General features: G+C 42.3%; 1 protein-coding gene across 2 annotated transcripts in view; it reads left to right on the forward strand.

Moving 5' to 3' along the window:
* Positions 1 to 17,332, forward strand: part of LOC311495299 (cyclin-dependent kinase 17-like) — a 28,533-nt gene that overhangs the window by 8,224 nt on the left and 2,977 nt on the right. For both annotated transcript variants that reach the window (XM_084554695.1, XM_084554694.1), the window contains exons 2-16: positions 1,758 to 1,906; positions 6,459 to 6,623; positions 7,400 to 7,533; positions 11,281 to 11,406; positions 12,955 to 13,011; positions 13,187 to 13,301; positions 14,197 to 14,291; positions 14,490 to 14,552; positions 14,939 to 15,062; positions 15,304 to 15,424; positions 15,973 to 16,070; positions 16,232 to 16,337; positions 16,723 to 16,765; positions 16,979 to 17,069; positions 17,244 to 17,321. In XM_084554695.1, coding sequence (XP_084410821.1) covers positions 1,780 to 1,906; positions 6,459 to 6,623; positions 7,400 to 7,533; positions 11,281 to 11,406; positions 12,955 to 13,011; positions 13,187 to 13,301; positions 14,197 to 14,291; positions 14,490 to 14,552; positions 14,939 to 15,062; positions 15,304 to 15,424; positions 15,973 to 16,070; positions 16,232 to 16,337; positions 16,723 to 16,765; positions 16,979 to 17,069; positions 17,244 to 17,321 — 1,543 coding nt within the window. In that variant the 5' untranslated portion in view covers positions 1,758 to 1,779. The remainder of the gene's footprint in view (positions 1 to 1,757; positions 1,907 to 6,458; positions 6,624 to 7,399; positions 7,534 to 11,280; positions 11,407 to 12,954; positions 13,012 to 13,186; positions 13,302 to 14,196; positions 14,292 to 14,489; positions 14,553 to 14,938; positions 15,063 to 15,303; positions 15,425 to 15,972; positions 16,071 to 16,231; positions 16,338 to 16,722; positions 16,766 to 16,978; positions 17,070 to 17,243; positions 17,322 to 17,332) is intronic.

Below are 17,332 nucleotides of genomic sequence, written 5' to 3' on the forward strand. Positions count from 1 at the left end.
GTGCTTTTTTTTAATTTACAATATTCACACACACTTTGCGTTAGACTGGAGCAAGAGAGTGGGTAATACAGTGAGCTGCTCAAGAGATGACAAGGCGCTTGCCCATGCTGGAGCTGATGTGTCACGAGGCGGAACTGACTGAAGCCGTGATGACAGCCGAGCTGACGTTCTCCTTCGTCTTGGTTCCTGGAATAATTAGGTTGATTGTTTCACAGAGCACAGATGGACAATAAGTATAGATGTAGGAGAAACACTGCTGGTTAATTCTGTAAAAATATCCTCTCAGTGTCTCAATATTCATTAACCCGAACAACCTTAAAACAGCCAAATATAAATGTTGTGCCGTCTTTTCTATATCTTTTCTCCAAAGTGGCAGCTTTTTGACGCTGTCATGGAGGTGCTAATGAAATCCTTTTTTTAGCACTGAGGTCATTGTTCGCAGTTGGTTTTTCTAATATTATGACACCTTCATGTATGTAAATGGGAAGGAAAAAAATGACAAAAGAAATGTCTCAAACTCTTGTGGTCCAGCTTACTTTTGTCACTTCTCATGCATTGGTTTGCTAACTTTAACACCCAATCAGAGTGATCTCTCTCTCACCAATGGATGGCAGCCGGTGGCCTGATATTTTCCGATGGCTCTTCATGTGTCACAGCTCTTTTCTCTGTTTCATATTCTAAATGAAATGCATTTGAATTGTGAACTGTTGGACAATTTTTCACGATCTAGTGACATTTTAGACTAACTGACGGTCCAAATCAGTGTCTCCTAACTCCTATCTTTATTTAACAGCAGCCCTATTTAAAGCCATGCCTCTGCCTGGCAGCATGCTCCTTCAAGGCTATGTTCGACTATTTGGCTCTGGTTGAGTGAGTAAATTATATCTCTGGACTGAATTCAGGTTATTAGTAATATTTGTAAGACAAAAGGCTGTAGTAGGGAATAGTTGAGAGCCAGTGAGCCCTGAGGCTTCGGGCTGCTCATGTGTTTTCATGTCTGGCTTTACTCATCGCAGACAGACACATGTCCAGATCTGCAGTGGAAGTCGAGTCATGATTTCAACATTGAGGCCACAGGGAGAGACTGTTTGTAATCTGCTCCTGCCAAACGGTCCCGCATATCTTCTGTCTTGATTTGAACTCGTCTCCTCTCCTCGCATAAACTGTCTGACTGGATTTCTCTTTCCCCCTTACACATATATACTCTCTGGCTCTCACAGTCAGTCACTCTCAGGCACACAGTAAATGCGCCTGGAATGTGTGATGTGGACTCGATGTGGCCCGGGCTAGTCCTGCTCCATTCAGCTACTAATCCCCCAGGTTTAGGATTTGCTTTTACAGTCCGGTGTGCCAGGAACTGTATTCTAAACTCGCCCGTAAGAATCTCTCACTTACTTGTCATGCTTTCCCAGTGGGAGGAATGTAAAGTAATGTGCCTGAATGAGCTGAGTCATAATTAACGTCTCAGTGTTGATTGGTGTGTGTCGTTGAGCCAGATTCCCAGTGATCTAACGACTTTTTCGCCCTTGATGTGGGATTGTGAAACACGTTGGCAGCTGGATGAGGTAAATTCTTTTCGGTTAAGGTTCACACTACACATTTGAGTCGGTGAAATGTCAAGGCCCGCTGCAGCACCACAGCTTACAGATAGAGCGTTCCTCTGTAACTAAAACACACCGTATCTCTTCTTATTATTGTCTTACATGAGTTACAAACACAGCTAACGTAGGTGTAATTCTCTCATTTGTCATCTGCAGGCCTCCCCTTCCAGAGAGCTCCATGGAGAAGATGAAGCGGTTCAAGCGCCGTCTCTCTCAGACGCTACGAGGCAGCCACACCATTGACGAGTCGCTGTCTGAGCTGGCCGAGCAGATGACAATCGAAGAGAACGGATTGAAGGACAGCGGTGAGTGTTACTGGCAGCTTGTAAATGTTGATTTGTATAATAGAAGAACAGAATGTGCCTGGTTCCTGGTGTGCCTTCGTTTCTAATAAACTGCAATAATGGATAATGTCATGTCATCTGTATTTTCTTTACATGGTAGTATGGTAAATTAGTCAAAGTACTTATGAGCTTATCTTGCTATGCAGAAGAGGCCAGTCAGATGTTCTGATTGTTGCACCAGAAGCATCTGGCTTGCCATCTGTAATATTGTTGATATATCACTTAAAGTAGTGACTTTTTGCCATTGCTAGTGTTATTTACTGTTTCACATATTCATATATAAAGTCTATTTTCACATTGTTGTCCACAGACAGAGTTCTGACTGGCACGTTTAATGACATCTCATTGCGTCTTCTGCTATGTTTAACTGCCAGCGACCGTTGATCTCAAGGTGCTTAACGTGCTTAACAGCTGACTGACCTAATTTCGATGAGCATTTATTGAGTTCAATAACTAGGAGGACAGGATTTGTCGACTGTGCAGTATAGTCATCAGAGCTAAAACAACTTATTTGAAAATCTGTGTATGTAGCCACAGCACCCAGTTGGCTAAAGCTTGAAAAACAGCTGCAGGAGCTGTTTCCCTTCCTGAAACAGACTATTGCAGAAGTTTTCAGAAAAGGCTGCAAATATAAAAGTGACACTAGCAGATGGTGCAGATTGACAAACAACTTGGTGTATAGTTCGAGAAATGTAACGGTTTAGTATATTTGAATAATTAACATTTAAAGAAGTGCTGCAGAAGTCTGACAACGTTAAATTGCCAAGTAACGTTTCATGATCCTGGCAGCTCTACATGTTGTGTATTGTTTTTACAGAGGCCTTCTTTGTGTCTGTGAGACCAGTGTGGACTGATTTAGCTGGACTTCTTTATAGTAATATTGGAATATTTGATTGTTGTTTTTTGCATCAGTTTGATGAAATTGATTTCGGTTTGATTTCATTTCTGCTCTTCTGTCTATTTCTCATAACATTTTCTGTATGACATATTGATTTTGTAATTTTATATAGGTACAGATCACCCACTGCTACATTCATGTTCTGTGTTACATAACTGTCCTGGTTTTATTCAAACATGACAGGATCATTATAGTAGAAGCACAGTGCTCACATGACGTTCCTGGAATATGGATCTTTATGACAGGCTGCAGCAGGTATACGTAGATGGTAAAAGTAATTGTTTCCAGCACCAAATGAATAAAAGCCACATGAAACACTACAATTAGCTGGCTGGTGACTTTCACAAAAAAGTGTCCTAGGCCTGGAGTTTATTTTAGAGGAATGACCCAGGTCACACGTATCTAGAAAATGTCAAGGGTAACGCAGTAGAGTCGATTTGATTTATTCAGTCATCAGACTGCCATGTAAAACGTCCAAGCACATTTAATAATGAAGTACATGTCCAAAATGGCATTTAGTAGCCGGACTTTGATGAACTTAATTTTTGTAGCACTTTAGTCTAAATCCGCATCCGTATTTTATCCAACACTGACTCAGTCTGAAAGTGGACTGAGTCACTGAGTGTTTTATTGTTTCTGCTAAGTGTAATCCTTAGCCTCAGCTTAGTGCAGCAGGATTTTAGAGTCTAATAATCGGAGTCCTTGTTGAATTTCATATTACTTGTTCTATCCACATAGTCTTTGTAATATCTATCCATTCATCTATTATTAATTACCGATTATACTTAGAGGGTTGCAGGGGATGCTGGACCCTGTCCTAGCTGACATTAGGTGAGAGGCGGGGTGCGCCCTGGATGGGAAGCCAGTCTTTTACAGGGTGTCTTTATAATATATTCTTTGTATTTATGAAGTGAGCAATTTTCATGTCCATTCAAACTGCCAGTCATTTATCATTCACTATTCAGAAAATAGATGCGATTTTTAGAGAAATCACTTGACAGCACTGTATTGACTGTGCTCAGCCTGTCGGGCTTCACTCCGTCTTTATTTTACTGTCTGCACTTTGTTCCGCGCTGACACACACTGGAGCTCTTTTCATTCATCTGGATCTCACTGAAGGTTGTGGCCTTCAGGACGCCAAACAAGAGCAGAGTGGCGGAGCAGCTTATCTCTGCTGATATTCACAAAATCTGCTGGGAGCGAGGGAGGGAGCATGCCTCGGTGTGCTAACATGTCGTTGCCATGGTGCTCAGGGTCTGGAAAAATTCTGGAGTTTCCATGACATTGCCACGGCGACTTGGATGACTTGGTGAAACCAGCCGAGCATCTTGATCCAACCCACCACCACCACCACAGCTTACTGCTCCTCTTCTTTTTTTGTTTTTTTTTGTTTTTTGCCACAATGACTCACTCTATTACCCCTTTCTCCCTTCTTCAATCCATCAGATCGTCCAAGTCCCCTCCCAACACCCCCACCGCCTCCTGAGAACTAACAGGGCTTTGTAAAGAGCTTTTTGTATAGTGATTAACAACAAGTTTGTCCAGAGTGTTCTGTGCTTCGGTGAGTGGGGACATAGAGTCATGGTTTATGTGTTAGCTTGCGTGAGGGGATTTTAGCAGCCCGTGTAACAGTAAGTAGGGTAGAGAGGAGACAGAATGGAGTAGCCAGATGAGATCTGATCTGAACTCTGTGATTGGGGAAAGCGTTCTGGTCTTGATCTGATTATGTAACTCTCATAACTCAAGCCAGCGGCGGCAGCAGCTGCCCAGAGATAACGGAGAGGTGGCATAAGGACCTGGATGTTACATGGCTGTGTATTTTTTCTGTTTTGATCGGATGTCTAGGAATATTTCATATTCATCTAAGAATTTTCACGTGTCTGTGTATGTGAACCAACACAGACTGGTGACATGGGCTGTAATATACGACATGACAAATGTTCCAAAGTTTTACGTCTGTGTTGGCATAAGTGTTGCATAGTGAAATCTGTTTTTATAGCTCAGCTAGACCCGGACACCCGCAGTGCTCTGAATCAGCCTCAAAAAGGCGGCCTGAATCTTGTGAGCTTGGCAGGATTTAAGGCAAAAACATGTATGGAGAATCAGCTGATCCCGGAAACTGGAAACCAGACAAATCAGTGAGCTGTTGGGAGGTGGTGTTGATCAAACTGATAATCCCTGCTAGTAACTTGTTTTTCCTATTTTGCATCGATTCATAAAGTCATTAAGTAAAATGTTTAGTGTGTCTCCTCCTACACAGCCTGGAGTAGGGAACAGTCATCCTCAGTGAGCCCACAGTGTCCTAACCTCTTTACTTGTCTTTACATGTTTGTGTGGAGGGTGGATCATATTAACGGCTGTCCCAGATAGTGACAAATACAAGTGGGCCGTAAAAAAAAAAAAAAAAACGCCACATGAAAAGTTATAACCTGTTCTCTCTCTTATCCTGCTGTATCAGACAAACTAATTCATAAGTATGCCTCTAGTCTGTGATTGAATTATCTACTCTATAACTGCTGCTTTAGAGGCGGTTTATACAGCGACAACGCAGACACCACCTATGAGCGCACAAGTATACTCGCACTGGTGTTTGCTACGTGCGTAGGTCACGGCGTCTATGTCCCACAGAGGTATAAACTCCGCTTTATGTCCTAGTCTTCACTGCCCTTGTCCTGCCGTATCCCTCTGTCTGAGTTCATTCTGCTGCTCAACACTTTCTCTGAGGCTCCATTTTCCCCATGTTCACAGTTGGTGTTTTACTAGGTGCTACTCTATACGTAATAAATCTTTCACCTCTGTCAACTCTTGGCCTCTCAGCCAGCCAGTTGTAGACTCTTTTCTTAAGTCACTACAAAACTTAGACTATATGGTATTTGTTTACATGGCAGGCTGTCTAACTTCTACAGTACACACTGAAATACTGAAATTCTCCAGTCAGGGTGAACATGTCTATTACAAGTTTCATTGTGTTTTGTTTTATGATTATTTTATGCATACAAAAACCTAAAAGATCACAACATATAATGTTATCTTTGTGCTTTGCAAAGTTCAATGCACCAAGCTGTTACAGCACAGAAAATTTTGTGTTATCTGTACTTTGTTCTCAGTCCTCTGACAGTTTTATTTTTGTTTGTCAGCGATGGAAGATAATTCAGCATTCTGGCTTTTATGATTTTGGCTATTTGTTTAACTATGCAGTTTATTTGTCTTTCTCACTAGTCTGTTCTGTTCTGTTACATCAGTCTATACACTAGTAGATTATGAGTTTAAAACCACTCTCTTACGTAACTGTGATTATTTAATGCAGTCTGGTGTTGTTTTTCTGTGTAGCGTTAATATATATGTTGGTGCAGCCGAGAGCTCAGTTACCCAGCTCACAACTTAACAGTTGTCATGGAAATGTTAATGAACTTTCACCCAATTAGATTTCTGATATCACCTTTTGGATTATTAGCCCTCGTGCGAAATAAAGAAATAATATTACCTTGAAATTTTCTTCTCAATAATATGTAGATATAGTCATATTGCTTTAAAGCGAGAGCTTACAACTTGTGAAAATCATTTGTGTCTTTGTTTTTTGTCATCGCCATTGAAAACTTTTGTCTTGTCCTGCAGAGCCCATCGTGAGGAACGGCCGGCCTCCATCAGCCCACAGTGTGCACTCTTTTCTTCACCAGTACACGGGCTCTTTTAAAAAGCCGCCTCTACGACGACCTCAGAGCGTCATCGGAGGAGGCCTGGGCTCTCTCATGGTCATGCCCCGCAATGGCAGTCGCCTCGGTGAGACACGTGCACCACTGTTGATGGGTCACGTTTTAATTTTTGCCTTTCGTTTGGCTCCAAAAAGACAAATAGTGCCTGAGAGATTATTTATTACAGACTTTATTTAAATTTTAACATGAAAGTGGTAGAGTTAGCTGTTTTGCAGTTAAAATGAATGTATAGATTTATAATATCCTCAAACCTACGCATTTTAATCCTCGTCTTTAACATTTTCACGGAGTCAGCTGAGCCCGCACTCACTGTAACGCGTTATGTGTGGAAACATGTGCTCAAATAAACCCCTGCTGGAGGCATGGCAAAGACACAGCCATCGGCTGAATTAGTCCAGTGTTTCATTCAGCAGAACAATGCCCCTTTTGTTAAGACATATACTGTGACTAACATCTCTGGGTACGTCAAGCAAACCAGCAGCTTCTCAGCACGTAGTATATTGTTTAAAATCACAACATTCCCACATATGAGTCTTGAAGGAAATAGAAATGTGCTCTATGTGTACGTAAATTGAGTTTGTTCAGGCATGAACATTATACATTATATATGGAAATAAATCAGATGTACTGGTCACACTTTTTAAAGGTTATTTATGTCTTGTATATCCTCACTCTGATTCAGCCATGAGCTTGATAAAAACAGAGGGACTTGAAAAACTGTCCAAGGGAGTGTTTCTATCTCTATCATCAGTTGGTGTTGAGCTTGCCCTCGTTTCCAGAGACCTGCTTCATTTGTCAAACTCAACCTCTCACCTCTCTTTTCTCTCTCTGTACACTTCCCAGATATCGTCCATGAGAATCTGAAGATGGGGTCGGACGGGGAGAGCGATCAGGCGTCAGGGACTTCCTCTGATGAGGTGCAGTCGCCCACGGGGGTTTGTCTGAGAAACCGAGGGAACAGACGCATCTCTGCAGAGGTAAGAGTTGTTGTCTCTGCGTTTCAACTCATGGAGATCTTTTGAGATGCGAGTCACTGCCTGCTACTAAGACTTATTCATCTGGAGTCACACCTGACTTAGCAGTTCATTCTCCTTTTGCCAATGAACATGTGTTTTGACGAAATCACTGACAAGCAAAGTAATCACAGCGTGCAACACTGGAGTTTTCTGCAAGAAGTGACATTTGCAGCGCCACACTCTGCAGCACAGCGTAGGCGTATTCTTGCAGTGTGTCAGCTGCTCACATAATATGAACATTACGCACACAGAGACACATACGCACACACTGACTTCACGTCAGAACATAGTTTTAAAATTTGTTTTAAAAAGCTTGTACAGTCGTCACCACCTCCATCTAAACAGCCCTCTCTTATTTACTTTCTCTCTCACATAAATGCACACAGCAGCTCTTGGTAAAGCCTGATTTTGACATTCCTCTGGTGGTTACATAATGTCAACACATTATGGAAAGACTTCTCCTTGTGATTGTCTGTATATTTATTTTTTTTTTCTAAAAGGGATTTCATTTCCCCACCGGATTTTTTTTGTTTTTAAATCCAGGGTGTGTGATTGTGATCTGAAATGAATAGTAAGTTTAAGCATTTGAGGAAAACACAGCCACTGCAAACTTAAAATCATCACACTGTGCCAAACTCACTCACTTCCAAGTAATATGAACATCTGTTTTTCTCTCTTACTTTGTTGTCGTCAGTTGCTGCGGCCATTATTGCACTAAGTTTGACCTGCGGATTCATTAACAGCTCGACCAGAGAATATCACGCATGCAGGCGTCTCCAGGGAGACGCCATTACTGTCGTGACTTCTGAGAACTATTTCTAGCGTTTAGTGCTGGTGTTGTTTGAGCATCAGCATAGGAAGCAGATACCTCTGTTGCTTGATTTAAACATTTTTCACCTTGCACAGCAACAAATGTTTTAATTATTTTTATGCCCCCCCAGCCCCACACATCCGGGGAAGACAGCTGTTCACACACAAATGCAGAACTCGATCAAGACTGAAAGTTTCCATCCATTTGCTTGTTAGGAACATGAGAGGAGTAATAATGCTGCTTTAGCTTCAGGTATCAAAATGTGCTCCATGGGTCATTTTTTTGTGATATCAGAGCTTCCTTCTTCCTTCTTAAAAGTCTTAATATCCTGCACCTCCCTCATATTATCTGCATTACTCGGACAACAGGGAACACAGTATGGTTTTACCATGAGTTTCAGACTGCTGAGTCAATATCCCTGTTTTGTCTCACGCTGTCTTTACAGCAAAGCCAAGAATTGGAGGCTTAAAGCCATCTTAACTGCTGCTAATGGGATTTTATGGATGTTTACCTGACGTATGTCAGTGCAGCCACCTGTCCACTTTCGCTGTGCAAGTGCTCCAGAAAATAACCATGTCCATTTTCACCAATAGATTCACAGTCATTCAGTTGTTCTTTTCATTTGCATCATCAGTGTTTTAAGTCTCCTTTCTTTCACTGTCTTTCACATATTTAATAATAATTGTCTTGGGTGAAGTGAGTTTAAGTTGATCTGTCACTGCAAATTTTTCTTTTTGAATGTTAAGTAAATCTCATTTTAAACAAATATAAACTAATCACTTTTATAAATCATTATACTTAAAAACCTGGAGCACAAACACCTTTTTGTGGTGCTGTGTGTGGGTTTTTCTATGTGCGGTTGTTGTTGACATCTTGCCAATCAACCGTGTGTTACATGCTACCTGCTGGGAAAGCGCAGGAGGAAATGTCCTGTGATTGAAGAACACGTGCTCCTCCTTCTGTTTTATTGGTGGCTTTGATTGCATGGCCTCTGGGGATTAACGATCAGATAGCAGCATCTGCACAGATAAACCAAGCATGCAGGAATGCACATGGAGGAAAGAAAAAAAATAATAATGCAGTTTAGCAGCATACGCAATTTGGGGCAACCCACACACGGAGACGTGACACATCGCCTCTTGCTGCGTACTTACTGTAGCCAACAGAGCAGCGCACACTTCCTGTGACTGTTTCACAACCAGAAAAGTTTATTTGGACAGAAGCACGTACCCAAGCGCACAGTTAAACTCAGTCTTACAGCCCAACAAACACTGTTCATTGTTTGTAAGAGCAGCGTGAGTGACTGCAGGCTGGATGTTGATGAAGTGCGCCAGTGAACAGTCACTGTGAGGCTTTGTCTTTGTGCTGCCGTGACACCCAGAGAAGGGACAGTAGAAGAAGATAAGTAGGAGGAAGAGCGAGGACATCCCTCCGTCTGGTCAGGTGGTGGATTGTCATTCCCTCACTTCAGAGGAAGCAGCGCTGTTTTGGGATTACATCACAAGGATTACTGTAATACGGGCCAGATGGGCCTCTGTTGTAACAGATTAGGACGGGTTGATTGGACAACTGGAGAAGGGTGGTGGGGGGCGCAAAGGTCAGGTGATGGATGGCATCAGTCACTTGCCACCAGTCCTGGCCCTGCACACACAAACAACAGAGCAACAGAGCTAAATGTAATGTTTTCACAGATACAGTCACATCACCACCGCCTGCTACCAAACTGAGCATCTGGTATTTATACAAGTGCCACTAAAGATTTGTTTTCATTGTCAGGATATCTGCCATCAATATTTTGATCCATGATGTACTTATCTTGTTCTACCAAAACACCAAAACTAAAGGACAAAAAGCAGGGAAACATTTATAATTTTTTGTATTTTTGATTACGATTGATTGTTGCCTCATATTACAGTAAACTGAAAATGAGTGGGTTTTGCTGGTTGGACTAATGACAAAATATATAAATAAAATTAACCAAGAGCCAAAACTGATGCATTCAAATTATTTCGTGATTAATTGAGTAATCACGAAAACTGTCAGATAATAAAACTGATAGTTAATTGTGCACCTCAATTGATTATAAAAATTGATGTGGGTGAATTTTCAACTAATTAAGTGACTAATCATTTTAGCTCTACAGCGGGATACACTGCCATGTAAATTAGTCACGCATAAGCGAAATTCACCATAGAGTGATGCGTAGAAACAACAGTTAGCTCATCAGCTCTTTCGGGTTGTAATGAAAACATCACTTCCTGTTTGCTGACCACAAGTCTAAGTTTACCAGCTTTAAACCACCACAGAGGCAAAGAGCTCAGTCACTGTCATGTTTCACTCATAGGCTGAAGGTCAGTCGACCCGTCCAGGTGCGCTTCGGTTACAGATTTATCGGCCTGTGTGGGAATTTGTGTTGTGAAAAGCTCAAAGTTGCATATTGCTGTGTATATTGATTAAGCGTTAGGGAGGGAGGGGTGTTTTCTAGCGTTACATCAGAGAGGGTGGAAGTAGATTTAAAGCAGTTAGAGAGAGAGAGAGAGCGAGAGCGAGAGGGGCCGGATTAACAGTAATCTAACAAATAGAGGAAATGCATGATGGGAAGAATCTAGACTTCGTGTTTGGGGGTGTGTGTGCTTGATTTTATATAACGAATCATTAGGCTCATGCTTTAGTACTGTTGCTCCAGGAAAGATTTTCCCTGAACTCTTGAGGGGGCTCTACAGACCGCCTTCATCATGAGCACACATCTAGTATGCAAAACTTTACAGAGGCGTGCTGCTGCACATGTATTCATACACATTCTGCTTCTGCTTGTTTATGTGGGTATCTGCATTTTTGTCATGCTCTTGGTTTATTTGTGATTTTCTCAGAGTTTAACACCATTTTGATTCTTGCAGGACTTGAACAAACGTCTGTCCCTCCCGGCTGACATCCGGATACCTGACGGTTACCTGGAGAAGCTGCAGCTGAGCAGCCCACCGTTCGACCAGCCGCTGAGTCGACGCTCCCGCAGGGCATCACTGGTGAGAAGGGCAGATGATGAGAGGGTTAGAGGGCAGGAGAGGGAGAATTAAAAATTGTCAGACAGGAGGTAAATGCATAACGGATACAGAGTAAACAGAGAAATCATCTTTTTGTTTACTTGCTCCTTTACCTCCAAGCCTACTTCCTCCTCAAGTGTTTTGGTGCTAAACACTGATTTACAGAGATGCCATCCTGAACTCTGTACTCTGCCTTCATGTTTAGAAGTGACAAACAAAGATTTTATTTTCTTCTGTTCGTTTTACTTTATTGAAAGTAGAGCTGATCACTGTTTTCAGACTGAGGTTTTATTATTGTATCTTCTCGATTAACAGGGATTTCTTCTTCCTCTTGTCTTTGATAGGAAATTTAATATTTTAAGTCACCTTTGACAAGAATATATATATATATATATATATATGCCATTAAATTCACTTGAGCAAATTAAATGTGCAAATAATCAAGATACTGGTTCACTTGTTCTAACATGCCCCAATTGTTGATTTCCTCAACAGCCCACAGTTTTTAGTACACATCAAAGTTATTAAAGGGGAACAGTCCAGTGTAAACTGACACAAACTCTGACAGTTGACAAAACACATTTCGTCATGGCTTATCATATCTCATCACCCAACCCGCATCATATGGGACATTTTGCAGATAAAATGGGAACCTGTGAGGTAACTTGATGCCCATAGCTGTAAGATGAATGTTGTAGCATGGAAACAGCATGTCTCCAGAAGAAAAGTTAATGGCAATAAATTCTCAAACCATACTTCATGTAGATCTCCGGAGCCTCTTGTGCATTTGAGAATCACAAGTGGACAAGATCCTAGAAACAGAAAGGTAAAGACAGCCGTGAGAGTTTTGTTTTATTTAAATGCAGCAAGAACCAGAAGTGAAACAATGAGAGCTCAGGTCTTGCTCTTAGGCTGCCTAATCTCATCCCCTCAGCCTCTTGTCGTGTGTTTACACTGCGCTTCAACATTCAGCCTCGATAACTGGCTTGTAGTTTTACTCTGAAGGCACATCTGCCAAAAGCGGAAGAGAAGAGAAAGTAACGCTCTGCCTCACTCAGTCCGCTACATTTGCATACACACTACCCTGCAGAGTGGTTGGTAAAGCTCTGAATGGCTTCGCTCAAAATACGCTTGACACGCAGACCTCTCAGCTCAACTGGAACTGGCCTTCGTCTTGTCAGAGGGTCAGTTTAAAAGCCGCTGAAGCTGCCTCCAGTTTCCCACACAAAAATATTGGTTCCTATCGTACATGCAAAGAAATACATCTTAATCAACACTTTAGAGAACCTGAAACTTTACTTTTTACTTTACATCTACTGATAATAAACAAACACATTGTAAAAGCCAAAAGCCAACAGTCCTTTGTCACAAGAGATTAGTTCTGATGGTGGTCTGGATGTGTGGCCTCCTTACACCCCCACTCTGATGCTGCGATGCCGTCATAAGGATTTGTTGTGGTGTCTGTAAGCTTGTCACTGCTAATAAAGACTCTACCCTCATTAATGCTCTTTGTCGTTTTCTTTCCTCCAGTCAGAGATTGGATTTGGGAAGTTGGAGACCTACATCAAACTGGACAAACTGGGGGAGGTACGTGAGCCTGTTAACCTTGACTTTCTTTTCTCTCATCCCCCAGGTGCTAATGTTCTCATAGTTTGTGATAAAACACACACGGACACCGTTATAGAGTTTACCTTTAACCCCTGACTACCGGACTGTCTTCGCATCAGTGCTGAAACATTTTCCTTCTCTTCCTGTTCTCCAGGGCACATACGCTACAGTCTTCAAGGGAAGGAGCAAACTGACAGACAACCTTGTGGCGCTGAAGGAGATCAGACTAGAGCACGAGGAGGGGGCACCATGCACAGCTATCAGAGAAGGTACAACAAAGGTTTAGGGTTCAGTAACAGCCAACTATCAGATGTCATTCAGTCACCAGGCTGTTGATAAAATGCAGAAACATTTACTGCTGTAATTTGGAGTGAGAGTGCAACTCAAACTATAGAAATCCACCCCAACATGCAGATCAGTCTATGAATAGCCACTATCCATTTTATTCTCAGCTCTTCCAAAGCCACAGACAACTTCAAGCAACTGTTTTTTTTTATACTGTGTTCAGTTTATCTTGGATGTTGGAGCGGAGAATGACTTCAAAACTGAGCTTGATGTATTCCAGTACCACAAAATAGAAAGCCAAGATTTGTTGTCGGCCAATTTTGGCTATACCAGAACGTGTTTCTGCAATATGTAGTGTGTAAACACATTTACCAGACACAAATAGACAAAAGAGTAAACAGTATAAACAGTATAATACTACAGCAATCACTACTTTTCATGCATGTAGTAGCCACCTTGGATTTTTAGGTGGATTGGTGAATTGTTTCCAACTCTCTGAGTCAGAAATCCATCTTGTTGGGGAGTTCCAGCTGAAATTTCCTACTGGGAATGCAGAAATTCCAGCTCATCAGTTCAAGTGGAGCTCAGCATTACTTTGAATGTAACCTCCTGCCAGCTCTTCTGAATTCAGTTTAAAGTTCATCTTTGTGCAACATCAATGATGCAGACCTGTGCCATCAGCCAATACAAACACTGATGCATTGTGTTTGGAGAAATGAATTATTAAAGTGTTGTTACGCTCATATTGGAAGCGTGACAGCACATCCTTTATTGGGTTGGATGGGGAGAGTGTTTTCTTTCTTTTTGTTTTGCATTTTAGCCAAATAAGCGTTCTCTGTTACATCCTCACTGCTGCTGTCTTCTTCCTCTCACTCTTAGTGTCTCTGCTGAAGGACCTGAAACACGCCAACATCGTGACGCTGCACGACATCGTCCACACAGACAAGTCACTCACACTGGTTTTCGAATACCTGGTGAGTCCAGCCAAACCTCTGCCCTCACTTCCTGCATGACTCAGATGTTATTCTCTTGGGGGATGCTGAAATTAATGAATTTTACATTATTATTCATGGCCCTCTGCAGAGGAGAGGTTGCTTGCTTGCTTGCTTACCAACTGTTGCGGTTTCTGTGCCTGTGGCCTGTCTACTCTAACGCCCTTTCCTCTCATCTAGGACAAAGACCTTAAGCAGTACATGGATGACTGTGGGAACATCCTGAGCATGCAGAATGTCAAGGTGAGCCTCAGCAGGCAGCCTGCTGGCCAGGCCACCTTCATCAGCTGTCAAGACTTTGTGGCTGCTGGTGTCAGTGCAACAAACACTGTTAGTGTGCCCCCTGGTGGAGGAGTGTAGCTAGATGTGGGAGATGAGTAAAATATGCTGTGTTAACCTTCCACAAAAATGTACCTTTTGTACATTTGTCGAAACATAATGCATGAGCTTCATTCACGTTGTTGAGCCTGGGTTTGTACATGTTTTATTTTGTCATAAGCAGAGTTCTTCAGTACAGTTGGGTGCATTTATTTAAACATTCATTCAGCTAAATCGGTTTAGATACGGTTCATGATTCTGTAATCCACCAACAATCAGTTTTTATTCAATACAAAAACCTCTTTCCCTAGATTTTCCTGTTCCAGATCCTGCGAGGCTTGGCCTACTGTCACAGACGGAAAGTCCTCCACAGAGACCTGAAGCCCCAAAATCTGCTCATCAATGACCGAGGAGAACTCAAACTGGCTGACTTTGGTAAAATCAAAAACATAAATCACATAAATTATTTATACATATTATTCATCTGGCATTTGGATATAAACAGAGTGACTACTGATTTTCACATTTCTAAAGCTGTGTTAATCTGTTTTCCCGTTTTTAATCCATATGGAAATTTAGGCTTCATGTGAATTTCATGAAATTATTTTAAAAGCTGGATCTGTTTTTTCTTGTTTTTTTAATTGTTTTTTATATTTCCCATATTTCTGCTTCACAGGACTTGCCAGGGCCAAGTCTGTGCCCACTAAAACATACTCCAACGAGGTGGTAACACTGTGGTATCGGCCTCCCGACGTGCTGCTGGGCTCCTCAGAGTACTCCACACAGATAGACATGTGGTGAGTGGGCCTCACTCTGCGGGGGTGATTACAACTGTTGGAAAACTCGAACGACACTCCTGAATACTCTTTTTATTACCATATGGCTGCACAGTGTAGGGGCAGGCAAATATACTCTTCTGACAAATCATGAATTTGTAACTGTGTTGAATTAGTTTGCATCTTTTGGTACGTTAGTGATTTGTGGAGTAAGCACGGATGTTTCTTTCATCGGGCTGGTGCACTTATGAGCAGGCAAGTGTCCTAATCTACAGGAAAGAGACTTTGATGTGGCACATGCTGCTGATAAATACATGCAGGCGTTTAAAAATTTAACTAGGAATGGTGTGGCTTCAAACGTCAGTGTGTCCTAAGGCTTTCTGAAATGACTCCCTGCTTCTTTCTGATATGTTTTATGTGTCAAGCAGACTGTAAATGTTTATTTCATAGAGTTTTGATCAAAAAGTCAGCAGTAGTTTAAATACACAAGACCTGTTGAGTTGGATTGGTGTCAAAGCTACAGCCATTGATCCCTTTGTGACCTTCTCCCTCCTCTATCTTATTGTCAGGGGTGTGGGCTGTATATTCTATGAGATGGCTGCCGGCAGGCCCCTGTTCCCAGGCTCCACGGTGGAGGATGAGCTGCACCTCATCTTCAGGCTGCTGGGTCAGTGCTGCCCCCTGCTGACAGGGAACCACTCAGACCTTTAATATGAGCCTTTAATCGCATTAACCCTGGCATGTAGCCCCCGTGGCAGCGTGAAAAGCCCCTCCAGCTGGCTGCTTGAAGCCTGACTCTAACATGGTCGATTGACTGTCCCCCTACAGGCACTCCCACAGAAGACAGCTGGCCCGGAATCTCCTCCATCGACGAGTTCAAGTCCTACAAGTTCACCAAGTACAAGGCGCAGCCTCTCATTAATCATGCGCCCAGGTATGACTGGCATATTTCTACTCTGTGGTCATTTTATCTTCTCTATGTGTTGTTTAAATCTGATCATAAATCATACAGTTCTTAACACACCACCCTCACCTCTGTTTCTAGTCCGCTAATCATTGAAGATGGGAATGAGCAAATATTTCTAATGAGACCCAGGTATAAGAGGTGATGTGTAGAGCCGTTTAGCCTTTAGAGTTAGACATTAGTATTACTGGGTTGTTTAGTTAGGAGTGTGTGCTCTTTGTCACTTCCTGTAAGGAAATCCTGTGGAATAGTTGACTGTGTTGGACTCCGTTTCCTTCCTTACACTCGCCAACATCTGTGAGTCACCCCACCTTACTGACCCCCCTCTCTCGCCTGTTTTCTCTCCACCCCCCAGGTTGGACACTGATGGAATTGAACTGCTGATGTCATTCCTAAAAGTGAGTCTCGCTATGTCTACCAGTAATGAATGCAATGTTAAAAGCAGCGTGACACATTTTGCAACTATGTCAGGACTGTATTTTTGGAAAGAAGCGCAGCAAAACTCGCCAACACATTCACACGCAATCACACACTGTTGACCCCATTATTTATTTATTTTTTTTGAGTAGCTGTTTTTTTTGAATGGCTTTTTCTATCGTCTTAAATTTCAGTACGAATCGAAAAAGAGGATCTCTGCTGATGAAGCAATGAGACAGCCGTACTTCAGGAGCCTGGGGCCACGTGTGCACACACTGCCAGAGAGTGAGTAATGAAACGGTGATGCAGTAATGCAGACTTGGCAGTCTCAGCTAGGTACAATGTGAAGAATATCGCAGCACACAGTGAGGATCAGTTACAGCCTCGTAACAAAGACGCTGTTCTCCGGGAAGAAGACGTGACTTTCTGTTGCACTGACTGACTCTGTGTCTTTGGCAGGCATATCCATATTCACACTGAAGGAGGTGCAGCTGCAGAGAGATCCAGGCTACCGGAACTCGTCGTACCCCGAATCAGGTGAGGAATAA

The sequence above is a fragment of the Chelon labrosus genome (genome assembly GCF_963514085.1).
Source record: "Chelon labrosus genome assembly, chromosome: 11".
NCBI classification, from domain to species: Eukaryota; Metazoa; Chordata; class Actinopteri; order Mugiliformes; family Mugilidae; genus Chelon; species Chelon labrosus.